This window comes from Pimephales promelas, chromosome 3, assembly GCF_988280905.1.
Source record: "Pimephales promelas chromosome 3, fPimPro1.hap1.1, whole genome shotgun sequence".
Classification (NCBI taxonomy): Eukaryota; Metazoa; Chordata; class Actinopteri; order Cypriniformes; family Leuciscidae; genus Pimephales; species Pimephales promelas.
The window spans coordinates 12,913,280-12,932,693 of record NC_142771.1 but is presented as its reverse complement, the minus strand read 5'-3'; the positions used below and the strand labels follow the sequence as shown (position 1 = coordinate 12,932,693).

Here is a 19,414-nt window from a genome sequence, read left to right as displayed (position 1 = left end):
AGTTTGCTTGACAGTGAAGGTTGTACACAGGCGCGTGGACTTGGTGTTGTTGTAGTATGCACTCCTAGCCGCCTGAAGTGCATACTACATTGAATTTCCCACACAAAACGCTCGTCTAAACGCAGAATAAAAAGTGATGACGCAACGCCACTTTTGCGTTTTCTCTTCAGAATCGTTTCCTTGTAAACATGGCCACAGACAATACAGGACAATTGACAGAACTAAACTCAGGGCTTTAAACAATAATCACAAACTCAACAAGAAACAGGTGTGCAACATAATTGGTATGCAACAATGCAGGCAAAAAATTAAGTCTGATGCTGTGTTCACATGCTATGGAAAGTAGGATATTTTCCACTTGTGAACTGGTATTTACCAGTGAGTTGCGTTCAAGTGCTTTTGTTGTCGTAATGTGGTAAAAAGATGGAGATCCAGACCTGTTATTTAGCTAAAACTATTTTAGATTGCTTACGTCATCTGCAACAGCAAGAAAATGATTTATCAAAACTCAAAAGGTAAATAATATGCTATATATTTCTTTCTAGATCATGAATAATATATATTTTTACCATTCACGACTCTTGCGGTGCTCTCCGCCATTTTGAAAAGTTCGTCCAACTCGCAACTCGTCCATCAAAATATTCTACGATTTGCCCAGTGGAAAACACCACATGAGGGGGTGTTCATGTGCATTTTCCACCTCGGCTTTTGGTATTTACCATAATTACCATAGCACATGAACGCAGCATGAGACCATGGGGAAGAAAGGAAACAGGAACAGAAAACAGGAAAACAAGGTGGACTAAAGGCGCTTTTCCACTGCATAGTACGGTACGGTTCAGTTCGGTACGTCTCACTTGTGGTGCTTTTCCACTGCATGGTACGGTACAGTACGGTTCGCTTCAGGTCGCTTTAAATGGTACCTGGTCTGTTGAGGTTCCAAGCGTACCGTACCGGTACTAAAATGTGACGTGAAACACTGCAGATCACTGATTGGTCAGACAGAATCGTCACTACTAGCGTCGTTGGATTTGCGACACGAGACACTTTTTTAGCAGTATTTTTGTTTTGCTGCCATCAGCCTCATTTTAAACACATTTTTAAGTCTAGCAGTTAAAAACAACCACATACCGAGAATCAGGAACACCATCCCCTCGATAGTCTCCATTGTTCCTGAGTTGTGGGTTTGAAAATGTGGCGCTTTTAAGATGATGTCATGGCAGTAGAGGCGCGCGCAAATAGCGATCAGTCCCACACACTTTGAAGGGGTACTACTGCAGTGGAAACGAAAAGCGATCCGAACTGTTCCGCGCCGAGTCGAAGCGTACTGAGCCGAACCGTACCGTACTATGCAGTGGAAAAGCGCCATAAAAGTCCATAAAACAGAACAAAGCTGAGGTGACTCCCACCTCCTGTAAGGCGCCCCTTGGCACCATAAACAGAAACTACACTGTAGTGGTTGGAGGGAGAGAAAAATAGAAAAAAAGGTCTTGAGAAGGGAGCGGGAGAAAGAGTCCAAGGGTGGAATTGGTAGAGGGAGGAGCTATGGAGAATATGGAGGGAGAAACCAGGGAGCGACCTATGACAGAGCCATGAGGACAAAGCCAGGGATCGACCCAGATCCAAGGAGAAATGCTCAGAAAGCAACTGATGGAATGAGAGCAAAAAAAACAAAAAACACTATACATTAAAAAGCTGAAGTAGCTGAAATACACTTAAAGCTGAAGTGCATGTGCGGTTGAATATCAACCAATAAGATTCAACCAATGTACGATGTCGTGTTTTCATTGGTCAGTCCTGAAGCCTTTTCTAATTGGTTGTTGCCATTTTGACAGCGTTTATGCCAAGAGCAAAGAGAAAGAAATCGAGAAATCGACGCACAGGACACAGTTTAAGCACATAGATGAGAGATTTGCGATTGCAATGAACACGTTTTAAGTGCAGCCATATTCTCTGAGTGAGCCCAGAGAAAATTACAAGAGCAGCGTGTATCTGAGAACAGTTCCCGCGCGAGCAGAGAGATTCGTGCTCGGCACATTATATTCCACGCGCGAGCTGAGAGATTCTATGTTCCAAAACTTAGAATCTGTGATTCCGAATGCCAGTATCCACCCCGATGTGGCGACTGACAGCGGTACATTTTCCTCAAAAACATTGGATTCATCCGCCGAGGTACATCTCGCGTAAAGTTTATAATTCCGCGAAAAAAAAAAAAAAAAAGCAGTGACAATATTAACCCTGTAAATCCTGGCATATGAAAATTACATGAAACAGTTTAATAAACCCTTAGTCAAAATATTACAAAAAAGTCTTGTTTTGTTGAGTGTCATATTTGACACATCAGGCTTCTTTGGCTCATGTAATATGTTATAGCTATGGGAGAATACGGAGCTCATACTCGAAGAGGAAAACAATTAAATTTTAATCGAAAATAGAAACTTTTAACCAAATTTCTATTTTCAATTTCGAACCAAAAACAAACGTTTATTTGAATGGTCCCTTTAACACATTCAGTTGATTATAAGTAACGTTGCACCTACATCTCTACTAACTCTCTCTAGAGTGTCAGTAGAGTAATAGTAGACTGGTAGGGTTAGGGATAGAATAAGTTGACATGTAGTTGCAAAGTTACTTATGGTCAGTCTGTTGGAGGAGCGTCGCAATAAAGAGTTAGCAGATATTAAGCAGACAGTCTACTGATACTCTAATGAGAGTTAGTTGAAAGTAAAGTGTTACCAAGTTCTTCTTTGCAACAAAATTATTCATTGTGTGAGGGACTGAATTTCTGAAAATCTTCAAGCAGCTTGAACATTCTGCTTAATGACTTATTTTGTGTACCACAGAGTCATAGAGGCTTTAAAACATGAGAGTGAGTAAATAATGACAACAGAAGAGGAACAATAATAATGTGCGTTCGCAGCTGTGCAATTAGCATTGCAATCAGAGTTCAGATTCAGTATTATGATCTTTGTCTAATCTTTAACCGGCATGTTAGAAGGCGAAAGGTTTGTTTCTCTCTGTCCAGCTCATGTAAAAGTCAGCTCAGTGGTTTAGTCCCCTGGTTCATTTTTCTCTCACCTCCCTAGTAATCCATCCTATTTCTTAGAACATGTAATCTCTCTGGCACCGTTTCCCTGCAGGTGTTGATCCTGTTCGCCTCCCGTTCACCTTCTAGCCTACTATTACCCCTGTCCTGACTCATACGGGGCAGGATTATGTCAGCACATGGGAGGGTCGATACTGTAATAGATCTAATGGGATCTATTTTATTGTAAACAACTTTTAAATGTAATTATATATACAACTTATTATAATTTACAGTAAAACACATACATTTACATTCCCAGAATTCTCTGCGATACGGTCTCGCTCACATGGTTTTTCATTGATTCTTAGTTTTGTTCTTATCTTGTATTTAATTTCAACAAGTACATGTTCCTGGATCCACATCTTTGTTGATTTTGAAACAATATATCATTCAGATTTAAGGGACAAGTTTAAAGTGTATGTCAAGCTTAGTCTTGGTTGTATTTATAAATATAAATATAAAAATATGGATTTATATATTGTAAAAATATAGTGGACAAAAACTAAATATCGTCTGAATATCATTTCACAGAATTAAAATAGGTGTCTGTTTTATGATTGTGTGTTTGCAGGTGTTCCTAATCGAGTGCATTGGACCACTTGTCATATACCTGCTGTTTTATTTTCGACTCCCTCTAATCTACGCTCCCAAGTATGATTTCACCGCCAGTAAGCATTTGGTTGTGCAGTAAGTATCATGAAGCCCACTGCCCTCAGATGTGATTTTACTGCTGGATTCAGGCCACGGACAGTGGGAACAGTATCTTCTAACAGCTGACCTACTGGTCAACCATACTGAACCACAAGTGTATTTTGGGAATTAGGTTAAGAAGCATTTGACTGATGTCTCTCAAGAATAAACTTTTATTTGATAACCTGATATTAAACCGAATTTCTGTCTGTTTTTCACAGTATAGCCTCTATGTGTCACTCCTTCCACTATGGGAAGCGAATCTTGGAGACGTTGTTCGTCCACCGCTTCTCCCATGGCACCATGCCGATGCGCAACATTTTCAAAGTGAGGATGCATCACAGTTGTGTGTGTATGTGTTTCAGTGTTATTTACATTTACACTCACCTAAAGGATTATTAGGAACACCATACTAATACTGTGTTTGACCCACTTTCGCCTTCAGAACTGCCTTAATTCGACGTGGCATTGATTCAACAAGGTGCTGAAAGCATTCTTTAGAAATATTGGCCCATATTGATAGGATAGCAACTTGAGTTGATGGAGATTTGTGGGATGCACATCTAGGGCACGAAGCTCCTGTTCCACCACATCCCAAAGATGCTCTATTGGGTTGAGATCTGGTGACTGTGTGGGCCATTTTAGTACAGTGAACTCATTGTCATGTTCAAGAAACCAATTTGAAATGATTCGAGCTTTGTGACAGTGCATTATCCTGCTGGAAGTAGCCATCAGAGGATGGGGACATGGTGGCCATAAAGGGATGGACATGGTCAGAAACAATGCTCCGGTAGGCCATGGCATTTAAACGATGCCCAATTGGCACTAAGGGGCCTAAAGTGTGCCAAGACAACATCCCCCACACCATTACACCACCACCACCAGCTGCACAGTGGCAACAAGGCATGATGGGTCCATGTTCTCATTCTGTTTACGACAAATTCTGACTCTACCATCTGAATGTCTCAACAGAAATCGAGACTCATCAGACCAGGCAACATTTTTCCCGTCTTCAATTGGCCAATTTTGGTGAGCTCTTGCAAATTGTAGCCTCTTTTTCCTATTTGTAGTGTAGATGAGTGGTACCCGGTGGGGTCTTCTGCTGTTGTAGCCCATCCGCCTCAAGGTTGTGCGTGTTGTGGCTTCACAAATGCTTTGCTGCATACCTCGGTTGTAACGAGTGGTTATTTCAGTCAAAGTTGCTCTTCTATCAGCTTGAATCAGTCGGCCCATTCTCCTCTGACCTCTAGCATCAACAAGGCATTTTCGCCCACAGGACTGCCGCATACTGGATGTTTTTCCCTTTTCACACCATTCTTTATAAACCCTAGAAATGGTTGTGCGTGAAAATCCCAGTAACTGAGCAGATTGTGAAATATTCAGACCGGCCCGTCTGGCATCAACAACCATGCCACGCTCAAAAATGCTTAAATCACCTTTCTTTCCCATTTTTGGATTGTGTTGACCAGGACCACACCCCTAAATGCATTGAAGCAACTGCCATGTGATTGGTTGAGTAGATAATTGCATTAATGAGAAATTGAACAGGTGTTAAGCAACTTTAAGCAGACATACACAGACCTTCACTTCAAGGAAAACAAACCAAGAATATTGATGACTCATCCTGCAGACCTGCACTTGTAGCTAAATCAAATGCAAATCATGCTGGTCAACCCCCCAACTACCTCTTTATTTAGAAAATGCACCAGCACAGGGAAGAAAAATGCACTCAACAAACAGTTTTCTGGGGTCTAAGGTACACATGGATTCCCGGCCCTCCAGGAGCAGAGTAAAATAAAAAAAGGAATCCCAGTAATTCGATTGTTTCTTCAACAGAACGGCTCCTATTACTGGTGCTCTGCTGCATGGATGGCTTACTACATCAATCACCCTCTCTACACGCCGCCATGTATGTAATACATCACTCAACTCTGCTCTTTGTCATTCAGATTATTACTGTACTCTGAACTGCTGTCTGTTTACATGCAGATTATGGGGAGAAGCAGGTGAAGGCAGCGCTGGGAATCTTTCTAGTAAGCACTTTCCACTGCACCTCCTCCTCCTGCAATGTGTCGTGTATCTGTCTTATCAGCGTTCTTCAGTTACTGATTTGTGCTTTTTGCAGTTTTGTCAACTGGGCAGCTTGTCGATTCACATGGCTCTTCGTAATCTCAAACTATCTGGTAAAAGCTACAGAATAAATCCCAAATCCCAAGTCAGCCACTATGGTTTTGTTAATATAATGCATTCAATTGTTTTTTTTTTTTTTTTTTTTTTTTTTTATAAAGGCACGAAGGTTAAGAAGATTCCTTATCCAACCAAGAATCCTTTTACGTGGATATTTGCACTTGTTTCATGCCCAAACTACACATATGAGGTGAGACCCATGAGTGACTGCGGTGTGAGTGAGTCCATGTATTAGCGAATGCCGGCAGTGATGATCTGTTTCTGTAGATCAACCTGTAAGTTAAGCATCTCCCTGGTTCCCTCGACAAAATCCCAATTTTTCCATTTGCTTTTGAAAATAAGTTTATGATCCTAACTTGTTTCAGTCATCATGATAATATTCACAACTGAACACAACTTTTATGAATTTTGAAGCCTAAATGCAGTCGCCAGAAGTAAAAAGAGAAACGTAGGCTTGAGTGCATTAGTGCCCGCCCACTTTTCCAGCTGTGTATTTTTCCCATTTTTTTCCCCCATTTGTTAAAGCATTGTGAGCCATGAACCACGACAATCAGCTATGAGGTGACACTACAAACTTTGATTTGACGCAAAAACGTATTTGAAAATCAGACTGTGTACTTAACGGCTTCCCATGAAGCATTGCAAATGACGTAATTAAATTGAAAATTATTAATACTCATTTAATTACAAATGTTGATTAAATGTATAAAAACAATATATTTTACATTTATTGCAAAATATGATGGCTGACGTCTTCAACAGAAGCAAATATCTTTGGTTAACAACCTTATTGCTCACAGTAAGCCTGTATTTAACGATTTACAAATTATTATCGTTAAAAATATATATTCGAGTTTTCACTTCCAGAAACTCACTGTTGCACTATAAACAAACTACACCATGGTCACATGACTTCAACATCACCATCCCTAAGCTTCGAAAACTCTTTCAGTCTTTATTTTAAAACGTTTTCCCTGAAAGTGTGAATTAGAGTAGTTTGCAATGTGTGATTATAAACACAATGAGGCTTGTAAAAGCACACTACACTGTAAAAAAATATATGATCACATATGAAAGTTGAAATAACATGAAATCACATATGAAAATTATGACAACATGTTTTTACTAGGGTCATGGGACTTAGACCTGAGTGCCAAAATGGAGGCTCTAGACCCTTCCACAGCTGAGATATTGAGATCCCACGTAGCATTTTGGCCATTATAAATATCTCAATATCTCAGCTCTGAAAAGGTCTAGAGCCTCCTTTTTTGCACTCAGGTCAAAGTTTAATGGCCCTCTATCAGAATCCAGAGTTTCAAGAAGATTGGAGAAACTTATTTTTTCACACAAAAAAAAAAAAAAATGAAAGGGGTACCACTGTCGTTTTTTTCGGGTCGAAATTTTGAGTTGCTCTGATCTTCTTGAAACTCTGAATTCTGATAGAGGGCCATGAGACTTTCACCTGAGTGCAAAAATGGAGGCTCTAGACCCTTCCAGAGCTGAAATATCAAAATTAAAAATTTCAACCCGAAAAAAAAACCGACAGTGTTACCCCTTTCGTTTTTTTTTTCGTTTTCGTGTGAAAAATTAAGTTTCTCCAATCTTCTCAAAACTCTGGATTCTGATAGAGGGCCACGAGACTTTCGCCTGAGTGCAAAAATGGAGGCTCTAGACCCTTCCAGAGCTGAGATATCAAAATTCAAAATTTCGACCCGAAAAAAAAACGACAGTGTTACCCCTTTCGTTTGTTTTTTCGGGCGAACATTAAGTTTCTCCAATCTTCTCAAAACTCTGGATTCTGATAGAGGGCAGTGAGACTTTCACCTGAGTGCAAAAATGGAGGCTCTAGACCCTTCCAGAGCTGAGATATCGAAATTAAAAATTTCGACCCGAAATAAAAACGACAGTGACATACCCCTTTCATTTTTTTTTGTTTTCGGGCGAAAAATTAAGTTTCTCCAATCTTCTCAAAACTCTGGATTATGATAGAGGGCTGTGAGACTTTGACCTGAGTGCAAAAATGGAGGCTCTAGACCCTTCCAGAGCTGAGATATCGAAATTCAAAATTTCGACCCGAAAAAAAAACGACAGTGTTACCCCTTTCGTTTTTTTTCATTTTTGGGCGAAAAATTGAGTTTCTCCAATCTTCTCAAAACTCTGGATTATGATAGAGGGCTGTGAGACTTAGACCTGAGTGCAAAAATGGATGATCTAGACCCTTCCAGAGCTGAGATATCAAAATTCAAAATTTCGACCCGAAAAAAAAAACGACAGTGTTACCCCTTTCGTTTTTTTTCATTTTTGGGCGAAAAATTAAGTTTCTCCAATCTTCTCAAAACTCTGGATTATTATAGAGGGCTGTGAGACTTAGACCTGAGTGCAAAAATGGATGATCTAGACCCTTCCAGAGCTGAGATATCAAAATTCAAAATTTCGACCCGAAAAAAAAACGACAGTGTTACCCCTTTCGTTTTTTTTTTTCATTTTTGGGCAAAAAATTAAGTTTCTCCAATCTTCTCAAAACTCTGGATTATGATAGAGGGCTGTGAGACTTAGACCTGAGTGCAAAAATGGAGGCTCTAGACCCTTCCAGAGCTGAGATATCGAAATTCAAAATTTCGACCCGAAAAAAAAACGACAGTGTTACCCCTTTCGTTTTTTTTCATTTTTGGGCGAAAAATTAAGTTTCTCCAATCTTCTCAAAACTCTGGATTATGATCGAGGGCTGTGAGACTTTGACCTGAGTGCAAAAATGGAGGCTCTAGACCCTTCCAGAGCTGAGATATCAAAATTCAAAATTTCCACCGGAAAAAAAAACGACAGTGTTACCCCTTTCGTTTTTTTCCGTTTTCGGACGAAAAATTAAGTTTCTCCAATCTTCTCAAAACTCTGGATTATGATAGAGGGCCACGAAACTTTGACCTGAGTGCAAAAATGGATGATCTAGACCCTTCCAGAGCTGAGATATCAAAATTCAAAATTTCGACCCAAAAAAAAAACGACAGTGTTACCCCTTTCGTTTTTTTTCATTTTTTGGCGAAAAATTAAGTTTCTCCAATCTTCTCAAAACTCTGGATTATTATAGAGGGCTGTGAGACTTAGACCTGAGTGCAAAAATGGATGATCTAGACCCTTCCAGAGTTGAGATATCAAAATTCAAAATTTCGACCCGAAAAAAAAACGACAGTGTTACCCCTTTCGTTTTTTTTTTTCATTTTTGGGCGAAAAATTAAGTTTCTCCAATCTTCTCAAAACTCTGGATTATGATAGAGGGCTGTGAGACTTAGACCTGAGTGCAAAAATGGATGATCTAGACCCTTCCAGAGCTGAGATATCAAAATTCAAAATTTCGACCCGAAAAAAAAAACGACAGTGTTACCCCTTTCGTTTTTTTTTTTCATTTTTGGGCGAAAAATTAAGTTTCTCCAATCTTCTCAAAACTCTGGATTATGATAGAGGGCTGTGAGACTTAGACCTGAGTGCAAAAATGAATGATCTAGACCCTTCCAGAGCTGAGATATCAAAATTCAAAATTTCGACCGGAAAAAAAAACGACAGTGTTACCCCTTTCGTTTTTTTCCATTTTCGGGCGAAAAATTAAGTTTCTCCAATCTTCTCAAAACTCTGGATTCTGAAAGAAGACCACGAGACTCTGACCTGAGTGCAAAAATGGAGGCTCTAGACCCTTCCAGAGCTGAGATATCGAAGTTCAAAATTTCCACCGGAAAAAAAAAACGACAGTGTTACCCCTTTTGTTTTTTTCCATTTTCGGGCGAAAAATTAAGTTTCTCCAATCTTCTCAAAACTCTGGATTATGATAGAGGGCCACGAAACTTTGACCTGAGTGCAAAAATGGATGATCTAGACCCTTCCAGAGCTGAGATATCGAAATTCAAAATTTCGACCCGAAAAAAAAACGACAGTGTTACCCCTTTCGTTTTTTTTTTCATTTTTGGGCGAAAAATTAAGTTTCTCCAATCTTCTCAAAACTCTGGATTATGATCGAGGGCTGTGAGACTTTGACCTGAGTGCAAAAATGGAGGCTCTAGACCCTTCCAGAGCTGAGATATCAAAATTCAAAATTTCCACCGGAAAAAAAAACGACAGTGTTACCCCTTTCGTTTTTTTCCATTTTCGGGCGAAAAATTAAGTTTCTCCAATCTTCTCAAAACTCTGGATTATGATAGAGGGCCACAAAACTTTGACCTGAGTGCAAAAATGGATGATCTAGACCCTTCCAGAGCTGAGATATCGAAATTCTAAATTTCGACCCGAAAAAAAAACGACAGTGTTACCCCTTTCGTTTTTTTTCATTTTTGGGCGAAAAATTACGTTTCTCCAATCTTCTCAAAACTCTGGATTATGATCGAGGGCTGTGAGACTTTGACCTGAGTGCAAAAATGGAGGCTCTAGACCCTTCCAGAGCTGAGATATCAAAATTCAAAATTTCCACCGGAAAAAAAAACGACAGTGTTACCCCTTTCGTTTTTTTCCATTTTCGGGCGAAAAATTAAGTTTCTCCAATCTTCTCAAAACTCTGGATTATGATAGAGGGCTGTGAGACTTAGACCTGAGTGCAAAAATGGATGATCTAGACCCTTCCAGAGCTGAGATATCAAAATTCAAAATTTCGACCGGAAAAAAAAACCACAGTGTTACCCCTTTCGTTTTTTTCCATTTTCGGGCGAAAAATTAAGTTTCTCCAATCTTCTCAAAACTCTGTATTCTGAAAGAAGACCACGAGATTTTGACCTGAGTGCAAAAATGGAGGCTCTAGACCCTTCCAGAGCTGAGATATCGAAATTCAAAATTTCGACCCGAAAAAAAAAACGACAGTGTTACCCCTTTCGTTTTTTTCCGTTTTCGGGCGAAAAATTAAGTTTCTCCAATCTTCTCAAAACTCTGGATTCTGATAGAGGGCCATGAGACTTTGACCTGAGTGCAAAAATGGAGGCTCTAGACCCTTCCAGAGCTGAGATATCGAAATTCAAAATTTCGACCCGAAAAAAACCCGACAGTGTTACCCCTTTCGTTTTTTTTCGTTTTCGGGCGAAAAATTAAGTTTCTCCAATCTTCTCAAAACTCTGGATTATGATAGAGGGCTGTGAGACTTTGACGTGAGTGCAAAAATGGAGGCTCTAGACCCTTCCAGAGCTGAGATATCGAAATTCAAAATTTCGACCCGAAAAAAAAAACGACAGTGTTACCCCTTTCGGTTATTTTTTCGGGTGAAAAATTAAGTTTCTCCAATCTTCTCAAAACTCTGGATTATGATAGAGGGCTGTGAGACTTTGACCTGAGTGCAAAAATGGAGGATCTAGACCCTTCCAGAGCTGAGATATCAAAATTCAAAAATTCGACTCGAAAAAAAACGACAGCGTTACCCATTTCGTTTTTTTCGTTTTCGGGCGAAAAATTAAGTTTCTCCAATCTTCTCAAAACTCTGCATTCTGATAGAGGGCCATGAGACTTTGACCTGAGTGCAAAAATGGAGGCTCTAGACCCTTCCAGAGCTGAGATATCGAAATTCAAAATTTCGACCCGAAAAAAACCCGACAGTGTTACCCCTTTCGTTTTTTTTCGTTTTCGGGCGAAAAATTAAGTTTCTCCAATCTTCTCAAAACTCTGGATTACGATAGAGGGCTGTGAGACTTTGACGTGAGTGCAAAAATGGAGGCTCTAGACCCTTCCAGAGCTAAGATATCGAAATTCAAAATTTAGACTCAAAAAAAAAAACGCGAGCGTTACCCCTTTCGTTTTTTTTTCGTTTTCGGGCGAAAAATTAAGTTTCTCCAATCTTCTCAAAACTCTGGATTCTGATAGAGGGCCATGAGACTCTGATCTGAGTGCAAAAATGGAGGCTCTAGGTCCTTCCAGAGCTGAGATATGAAAATTCAAAATTTCGACCCGAAAAAAAAACGACAGTGTTACCCCTTTCGTTTTTTTTTCATTTTCGGGCGAAAAATTAAGTTTCTCCAAATCTTCTCAAAACTCTGGATTCTGATAGAGGGCCACGAGACTTTGACCTGAGTGCAAAAATGGAGGCTCTAGACCCTTCTAGAGCTGAGATATCGAAATTCAAAATTTTGACCCGAAAAAAAAATGACAGTGTTACCCCTTTCGTTTTTTTTCGTTTTTCGAGCGAAAAATTAAGTTTCTCCAATCTTCTCAAAACTCTGGATTATGATAGAGGGCCACGAAACTTTGACCTGAGTGCAAAAATGGATGATCTAGACCCTTCCAGAGCTGAGATATCAAAATTCAAAATTTCGACCCGAAAAAATAAAAACGACAGTGTTACCCCTTTCGTTTTTTTTTTTTCATTTTTGGGCGAAAAAGTAAGTTTCTCCAATCTTCTCAAAACTCTGGATTATGATAGAGGGCTGTGAGACTTTGACCTGAGTGCAAAAATGGAGGCTCTAGACCCTTCCAGAGCTGAGATATAAAAATTCAAAATTTCGACCCGAAAAAAAAAACGACAGTGTTACCCCTTTCGTTTTTTTTTCATTTTTGGGCGAAAAATTAAGTTTCTCCAATCTTCTCAAAACTCTGGATTATGATAGAGGGCTGTGAGACTTAGACCTGAGTGCAAAAATGGATGATCTAGACCCTTTCAGAGCTGAGATATCAAAATTCAAAATTTCGACCCGAAAAAAAAAAACGACAGTGTTACCCCTTTCGTTTTTTTCCATTTTCAGGGCGAAAATTTAAGTTTCTCCAATCTTCTCAAAACTCTGGATTATGATAGAGGGCTGTGAGACTTAGACCTGAGTGCAAAAATGGATAATCTAGACCCTTCCAGAGCTGAGATATCAAAATTCAAAATTTCGACCCCAAAAAAAAAACGACAGTGTTACCCCTTTCGTTTTTTTCCATTTTCGGGGGAAAAATTAAGTTTCTCCAATCTTCTCAAAACTCTGGATTATGATCGAGGGCTGTGAGACTTTGACCTGAGTGCAAAAATGGAGGCTCTAGACCCTTCCAGAGCTGAGATATCAAAATTCAAAATTTCCACCGGAAAAAAAAACGACAGTGTTACCCCTTTCGTTTTTTTCCATTTTCGGGCGAAAAAGTAAGTTTCTTCAATCTTCTCAAAACTCTGGATTATGATTGAGGGCCACGAAACTTTGACCTGAGTGCAAAAATGGATGATCTAGACCCTTCCAGAGCTGAGATATCGAAATTCAAAATTTCGACCCGAAAAAAAAAACGACAGTGTTACCCCTTTCGTTTTTTTCCGTTTTCGGGCGAAAAAATTAAGTTTCTCCAATCTTCTCAAAACTCGGGATTATGATAGAGAGCCACGAAACTTTGACCTGAGTGCAAAAATGGAGGCTCTAGACCCTTCCAGAGCTGAGATATCAAAATTCAAAATTTCGACCTGAAAAAAAAAACGACAGTGTTACCCCTTTCGTTTTTTTTCATTTTTGGGCGAAAAATTAAGTTTCTCCAATCTTCTCAAAACTCTGGATTATTATAGAGGGCTGTGAGACTTAGACCTGAGTGCAAAAATGGATGATCTAGACCCTTCCAGAGCTGAGATATCAAAATTCAAAATTTCGACCGGAAAAAAAAAACGACAGTGTTACCCCTTTCGTTTTTTTTTCCATTTTCGGGCGAAAAATTAAGTTTCTCTAATCTTCTCAAAACTCTGGATTCTGAAAGAAGACCACGAGACTTTGACCTGAGTGCAAAAATGGAGGCTCTAGACCCTTCCAGAGCTGAGATATCAAAATTCAAAATTTCGACCTGAAAAAAAAACGACAGTGTTACCCCTTTCGTTTTTTTTTCATTTTTGGGCGAAAAATTAAGTTTCTCCAATCTTCTCAAAACTCTGGATTATTATAGAGGGCTGTGAGACTTAGACCTGAGTGCAAAAATGGATGATCTAGACCCTTCCAGAGCTGAGATATCAAAATTCAAAATTTCGACCGGAAAAAAAAACGACAGTGTTACCCCTTTCATTTTTTTTTTCATTTTCGGGCGAAAAATTAAGTTTCTCCAATCTTCTCAAAACTCTGGATTCTGAAAGAAGACCACGAGACTTTGACCTGAGTGCAAAAATGGAGGCTCTAGACCCTTCCAGAGCTGAGATATCGAAATTCAAAATTTCCACCGGAAAAAAAACGACAGTGTTACCCCTTTCGTTTTTTTCCATTTTCGGGCGAAAAATTAAGTTTCTCCAATCTTCTCAAAACTCTGGATTATGATAGAGGGCCACGAAACTTTGACCTGAGTGCAAAAATGGATGATCTAGACCCTTCCAGAGCTGAGATATCGAAATTCAAAATTTCGACCCGAAAAAAAAACGACAGTGTTACTTACCCCTTTCGTTTTTTTCCGTTTTCGGGCGAAAAATTAAGTTTCTCCAATCTTCTCAAAACTCTGGATTATGATAGAGGGCCACGAAACTTTGACCTGAGTGCAAAAATGGAGGCTCTAGACCCTTCCAGAGCTGAGATATCAAAATTCAAAATTTCGACCCGAAAAAAAAACGACGGTGTTACCCCTTTCGTTTTTTTTCATTTTTGGGCGAAAAATTAAGTTTCTCCAATCTTCTCAAAACTCTGGATTATGATAGAGGGCTGTGAGACTTAGACCTGAGTGCAAAAATGGATGATCTAGACCCTTCCAGAGCTGAGATATCAAAATTCAAAATTTCGACCGGAAAAAAAAAACGACAGTGTCACCCCTTTCGTTTTTTTCCATTTTCGGGCGAAAAATTAAGTTTCTCCAATCTTCTCAAAACTCTGGATTCTGAAAGAAGACCACGAGACTTTGACCTGAGTGCAAAAATGGAGGCTCTAGACCCTTCCAGAGCTGAGATATCAAAATTCAAAATTTCGACCCGAAAAAAAACGACAGTGTTACCCCTTTCGTTTTTTTCCATTTTCGGGCGAAAAATTAAGTTTCTCCAATCTTCTCAAAACTCTGGATTATGATAGAGGGCCACGAAACTTTGACCTGAGTGCAAAAATGGATGATCTAGACCCTTCCAGAGCTGAGATATCAAAATTCAAAATTTCGACCCGAAAAAAACGACAGTGTTACCCCTTTCGTTTTTTTTTTCATTTTTGGGCAAAAAATTAAGTTTCTCCAATCTTCTCAAAACTCTGGATTATTATAGAGGGCTGTGAGACTTAGACATGAGTGCAAAAATGGATGATCTAGACCCTTCCAGAGCTGAGATATCAAAATTCAAAATTTCGACCCGAAAAAAAAACGACAGTGTTACCCCTTTCGTTTTTTTTTTTTTCATTTTTGGGCGAAAAATTAAGTTTCTCCAATCTTCTCAAAACTCTGGATTATGATAGAGGGCTGTGAGACTTAGACCTGAGTGCAAAAATGGATGATCTAGACCCTTCCAGAGCTGAGATATCAAAATTCAAAATTTCGACCGGAAAAAAAAACGACAGTGTTACCCCTTTCGTTTTTTTTTCATTTTTGGGCAAAAAAATTAAGTTTCTCCAATCTTCTCAAAACTCTGGATTATGATAGAGGGCTGTGAGACTTAGACCTGAGTGCAAAAATGGATGATCTAGACCCTTCCAGAGCTGAGATATCAAAATTCTAAATTTCGACCGGAAAAAAAAACGACAGTGTTACCCCTTTCGTTTTTTTTCCATTTTCGGGCGAAAAATTAAGTTTCTCCAATCTTCTCAAAACTCTGGATTCTGAAAGAAGACCACGAGACTTTGACCTGAGTGCAAAAATGGAGGCTCTAGACCCTTCCAGAGCTGAGATATCGAAATTCAAAATTTCGACCCGAAAAAAAAACGACAGTGTTACCCCTTTCGGTTTTTTTCGTTTTCGGGCGAAAAATTAAGTTTCTCCAATCTTCTCAAAACTCTGGATTATGATAGAGGGCCACAAAACTTTGACCTGAGTGCAAAAATGGATGATCTAGACCCTTCCAGAGCTGAGATATCAAAATTCAAAATTTCGACCGGAAAAAAAAACGACAGTGTTACCCCTTTCGTTTTTTTCCATTTTCGGGCGAAAAATTAACTTTCTCCAATCTTCTCAAAACTCTGGATTCTGAAAGAAGACCACGAGACTTTGACCTGAGTGCAAAAATGGAGGCTCTAGACCCTTCCAGAGCTGAGATATCGAAATTCAAAATTTCCACCGGAAAAAAAAACGACAGTGTTACCCCTTTTGTTTTTTTCCATTTTCGGGCGAAAAATTAAGTTTCTCCAATCTTCTCAAAACTCTGGATTATGATAGAGGGCCACGAAACTTTGACCTGAGTGCAAAAATGGATGATCTAGACCCTTCCAGAGCTGAGATATCGAAATTAAAAATTTCGACCCGAAAAAAAAACGACAGTGTTACCCCTTTCGTTTTTTTTCATTTTTGGGCGAAAAATTAAGTTTCTCCAATCTTCTCAAAACTCTGGATTATGATCGAGGGCTGTGAGACTTTGACCTGAGTGCAAAAATGGAGGCTCTAGACCCTTCCAGAGCTGAGATATCAAAATTCAAAATTTCCACCGGAAAAAAAAACGACAGTGTTACCCCTTTCGTTTTTTTCCATTTTCGGGCGAAAAATTAAGTTTCTCCAATCTTCTCAAAACTCTGGATTATGATAGAGGGCCACGAAACTTTGACCTGAGTGCAAAAATGGATGATCTAGACCCTTCCAGAGCTGAGATATCGAAATTCTAAATTTCGACCCGAAAAAAAAACGACAGTGTTACCCCTTTCGTTTTTTTCCGTTTTCGGGCGAAAAATTAAGTTTCTCCAATCTTCTCAAAACTCTGGATTATGATAGAGGGCCACGAAACTTTGACCTGAGTGCAAAAATGGATGATCTAGACCCTTCCAGAGCTGAGATATCGAAATTCAAAATTTCGACCCGAAAAAAAAACGACAGTGTTACCCCTTTCGTTTTTTTTCATTTTTGGGCGAAAAATTACGTTTTTCCAATCTTCTCAAAACTCTGGATTATGATCGAGGGCTGTGAGACTTTGACCTGAGTGCAAAAATGGAGGCTCTAGACCCTTCCAGAGCTGAGATATCAAAATTCAAAATTTCCACCGGAAAAAAAAACGACAGTGTTACCCCTTTCGTTTTTTTCCATTTTCGGGCGAAAAATTAAGTTTCTCCAATCTTCTCAAAACTCTGGATTATCATAGAGGGCTGTGAGACTTAGACCTGAGTGCAAAAATGGATGATCTAGACCCTTCCAGAGCTGAGATATCAAAATTCAAAATTTCGACCCGAAAAAAAACCGACAGTGTTACCCCTTTCGTTTTTTTTTTCATTTTTGGGCGAAAAATTAAGTTTCTCCAATCTTCTCAAAACTCTGGATTATGATAGAGGGCTGAGAGACTTAGACCTGAGTGCAAAAATGGAGGCTCTAGACCCTTCCAGAGCTGAGATATCAAAATTCAAAATTTCGACCCGAAAAAAAAAACGACAGTGTTACCCCTTTCGTTTTTTTTTTCATTTTTGGGCGAAAAATTAAGTTTCTCCAATCTTCTCAAAACTCTGGATTCTGATAGAGGGCAATGAGACTTTCACCTGAGTGCAAAAATGGAGGCTCTAGACCCTTCCAGAGCTGAGATATCGAAATTCAAAATTTCGACCCGAAAAAAAAACGACAGTGTTACCCCTTTCGTTTTTTTCCATTTTCGGGCGAAAAATTAAGTTTCTCCAATCTTCTCAAAACTCTGGATTATGATAGAGGGCCACGAAACTTTGACCTGAGTGCAAAAATGGATGATCTAGACCCTTCCAGAGCTGAGATATCGAAATTCAAAATTTCGACCCGAAAAAAAAACGACAGTGTTACCCCTTTCGTTTTTTTCCGTTTTCGGGCGAAAAATTAAGTTTCTCCAATCTTCTCAAAACTCTGGATTATGATAGAGGGCCACGAAACTTTGACCTGAGTGCAAAAATGGATGATCTAGACCCTTCCAGAGCTGAGATATCAAAATTCAAAATTTCGACCCGAAAAAAAAACGACAGTGTTACCCCTTTCGTTTTTTTTTCATTTTTGGGCGAAAAATTAAGTTTCTCCAATCTTCTCAAAACTCTGGATTATTATAGAGGGCTGTGAGACTTAGACCTGAGTGCAAAAATGGATGATCTAGACCCTTCCAGAGCTGAGATATCAAAATTCAAAATTTCGACCCGAAAAAAAAACGACAGTGTTACCCCTTTCGTTTTTTTTTTCATTTTTGGGCGAAAAATTAAGTTTCTCCAATCTTCTCAAAACTCTGGATTATGATAGAGGGCTGTGAGACTTAGACCTGAGTGCAAAAATGGATGATCTAGACCCTTCCAGAGCTGAGATATCAAAATTCAAAATTTCGACCCGAAAAAAAAAAACGACAGTGTTACCACTTTCGTTTTTTTTTTCATTTTTGGGCGAAAAATTAAGTTTCTCCAATCTTCTCAAAACTCTGGATTATGATAGAGGGCTGTGAGACTTAGACCTGAGTGCAAAAATGGATGATCTAGACCCTTCCAGAGCTGAGATATCAAAATTCAAAATTTCGACCGGAAAAAAAAACGACAGTGTTACCCCTTTCGTTTTTTTCCATTTTCGGGCGAAAAATTAAGTTTCTCCAATCTTCTCAAAACTTTGGATTCTGAAAGAAGACCACGAGACTTTGACCTGAGTGCAAAAATGGAGGCTCTAGACCCTTCCAGAGCTGAGATATCGAAATTCAAAATTTCCACCGGAAAAAAAAACGACAGTGTTACCCCTTTCGTTTTTTTCCATTTTCGGGCGAAAAATTAAGTTTCTCCAATCTTCTCAAAACTCTGGATTATGATAGAGGGCCACGAAACTTTGACCTGAGTGCAAAAATGGATGATCTAGACCCTTCCAGAGCTGAGATATCGAAATTCAAAATTTCGACCCGAAAAAAAAACGACAGTGTTACCCCTTTCGTTTTTTTCCGTTTTCGGGCGAAAAATTAAGTTTCTCCAATCTTCTCAAAACTCTGGATTATGATAGAGGGCCACGAAACTTTGACCTGAGTGCAAAAATGGATGATCTAGACCCTTCCAGAGCTGAGATATCAAAATTCAAAATTTCGACCCGAAAAAAAAAACGACAGTGTTACCCCTTTCGTTTTTTTTTTTTCATTTTTGGGCGAAAAATTAAGTTTCTCCAATCTTCTCAAAACTCTGGATTATGATAGAGGGCTGTGAGACTTAGACCTGAGTGCAAAAATGAATGATCTAGACCCTTCCAGAGCTGAGATATCAAAATTCAAAATTTCGACCGGAAAAAAAAACGACAGTGTTACCCCTTTCGTTTTTTTCCATTTTCGGGCGAAAAATTAAGTTTCTCCAATCTTCTCAAAACTCTGGATTCTGAAAGAAGACCACGAGACTTTGACCTGAGTGCAAAAATGGAGGCTCTAGACCCTTCCAGAGCTGAGATATCGAAATTCAAAATTTCCACCGGAAAAAAAAAACGACAGTGTTACCC

The 19,414-nt window shown here is 39.2% G+C and overlaps 1 protein-coding gene across 1 annotated transcript in view; it reads left to right on the top strand.

The window, feature by feature from the left end:
* Positions 1 to 19,414, top strand: part of tecra (trans-2,3-enoyl-CoA reductase a) — a 47,831-nt gene that overhangs the window by 5,031 nt on the left and 23,386 nt on the right. Inside the window, exons 5-10 of the mRNA XM_039685647.2 lie at positions 3,660 to 3,775; positions 4,000 to 4,105; positions 5,615 to 5,687; positions 5,768 to 5,811; positions 5,904 to 5,961; positions 6,067 to 6,155. Of these exons, the coding sequence (XP_039541581.2) occupies positions 3,660 to 3,775; positions 4,000 to 4,105; positions 5,615 to 5,687; positions 5,768 to 5,811; positions 5,904 to 5,961; positions 6,067 to 6,155 (486 nt within the window). The remainder of the gene's footprint in view (positions 1 to 3,659; positions 3,776 to 3,999; positions 4,106 to 5,614; positions 5,688 to 5,767; positions 5,812 to 5,903; positions 5,962 to 6,066; positions 6,156 to 19,414) is intronic.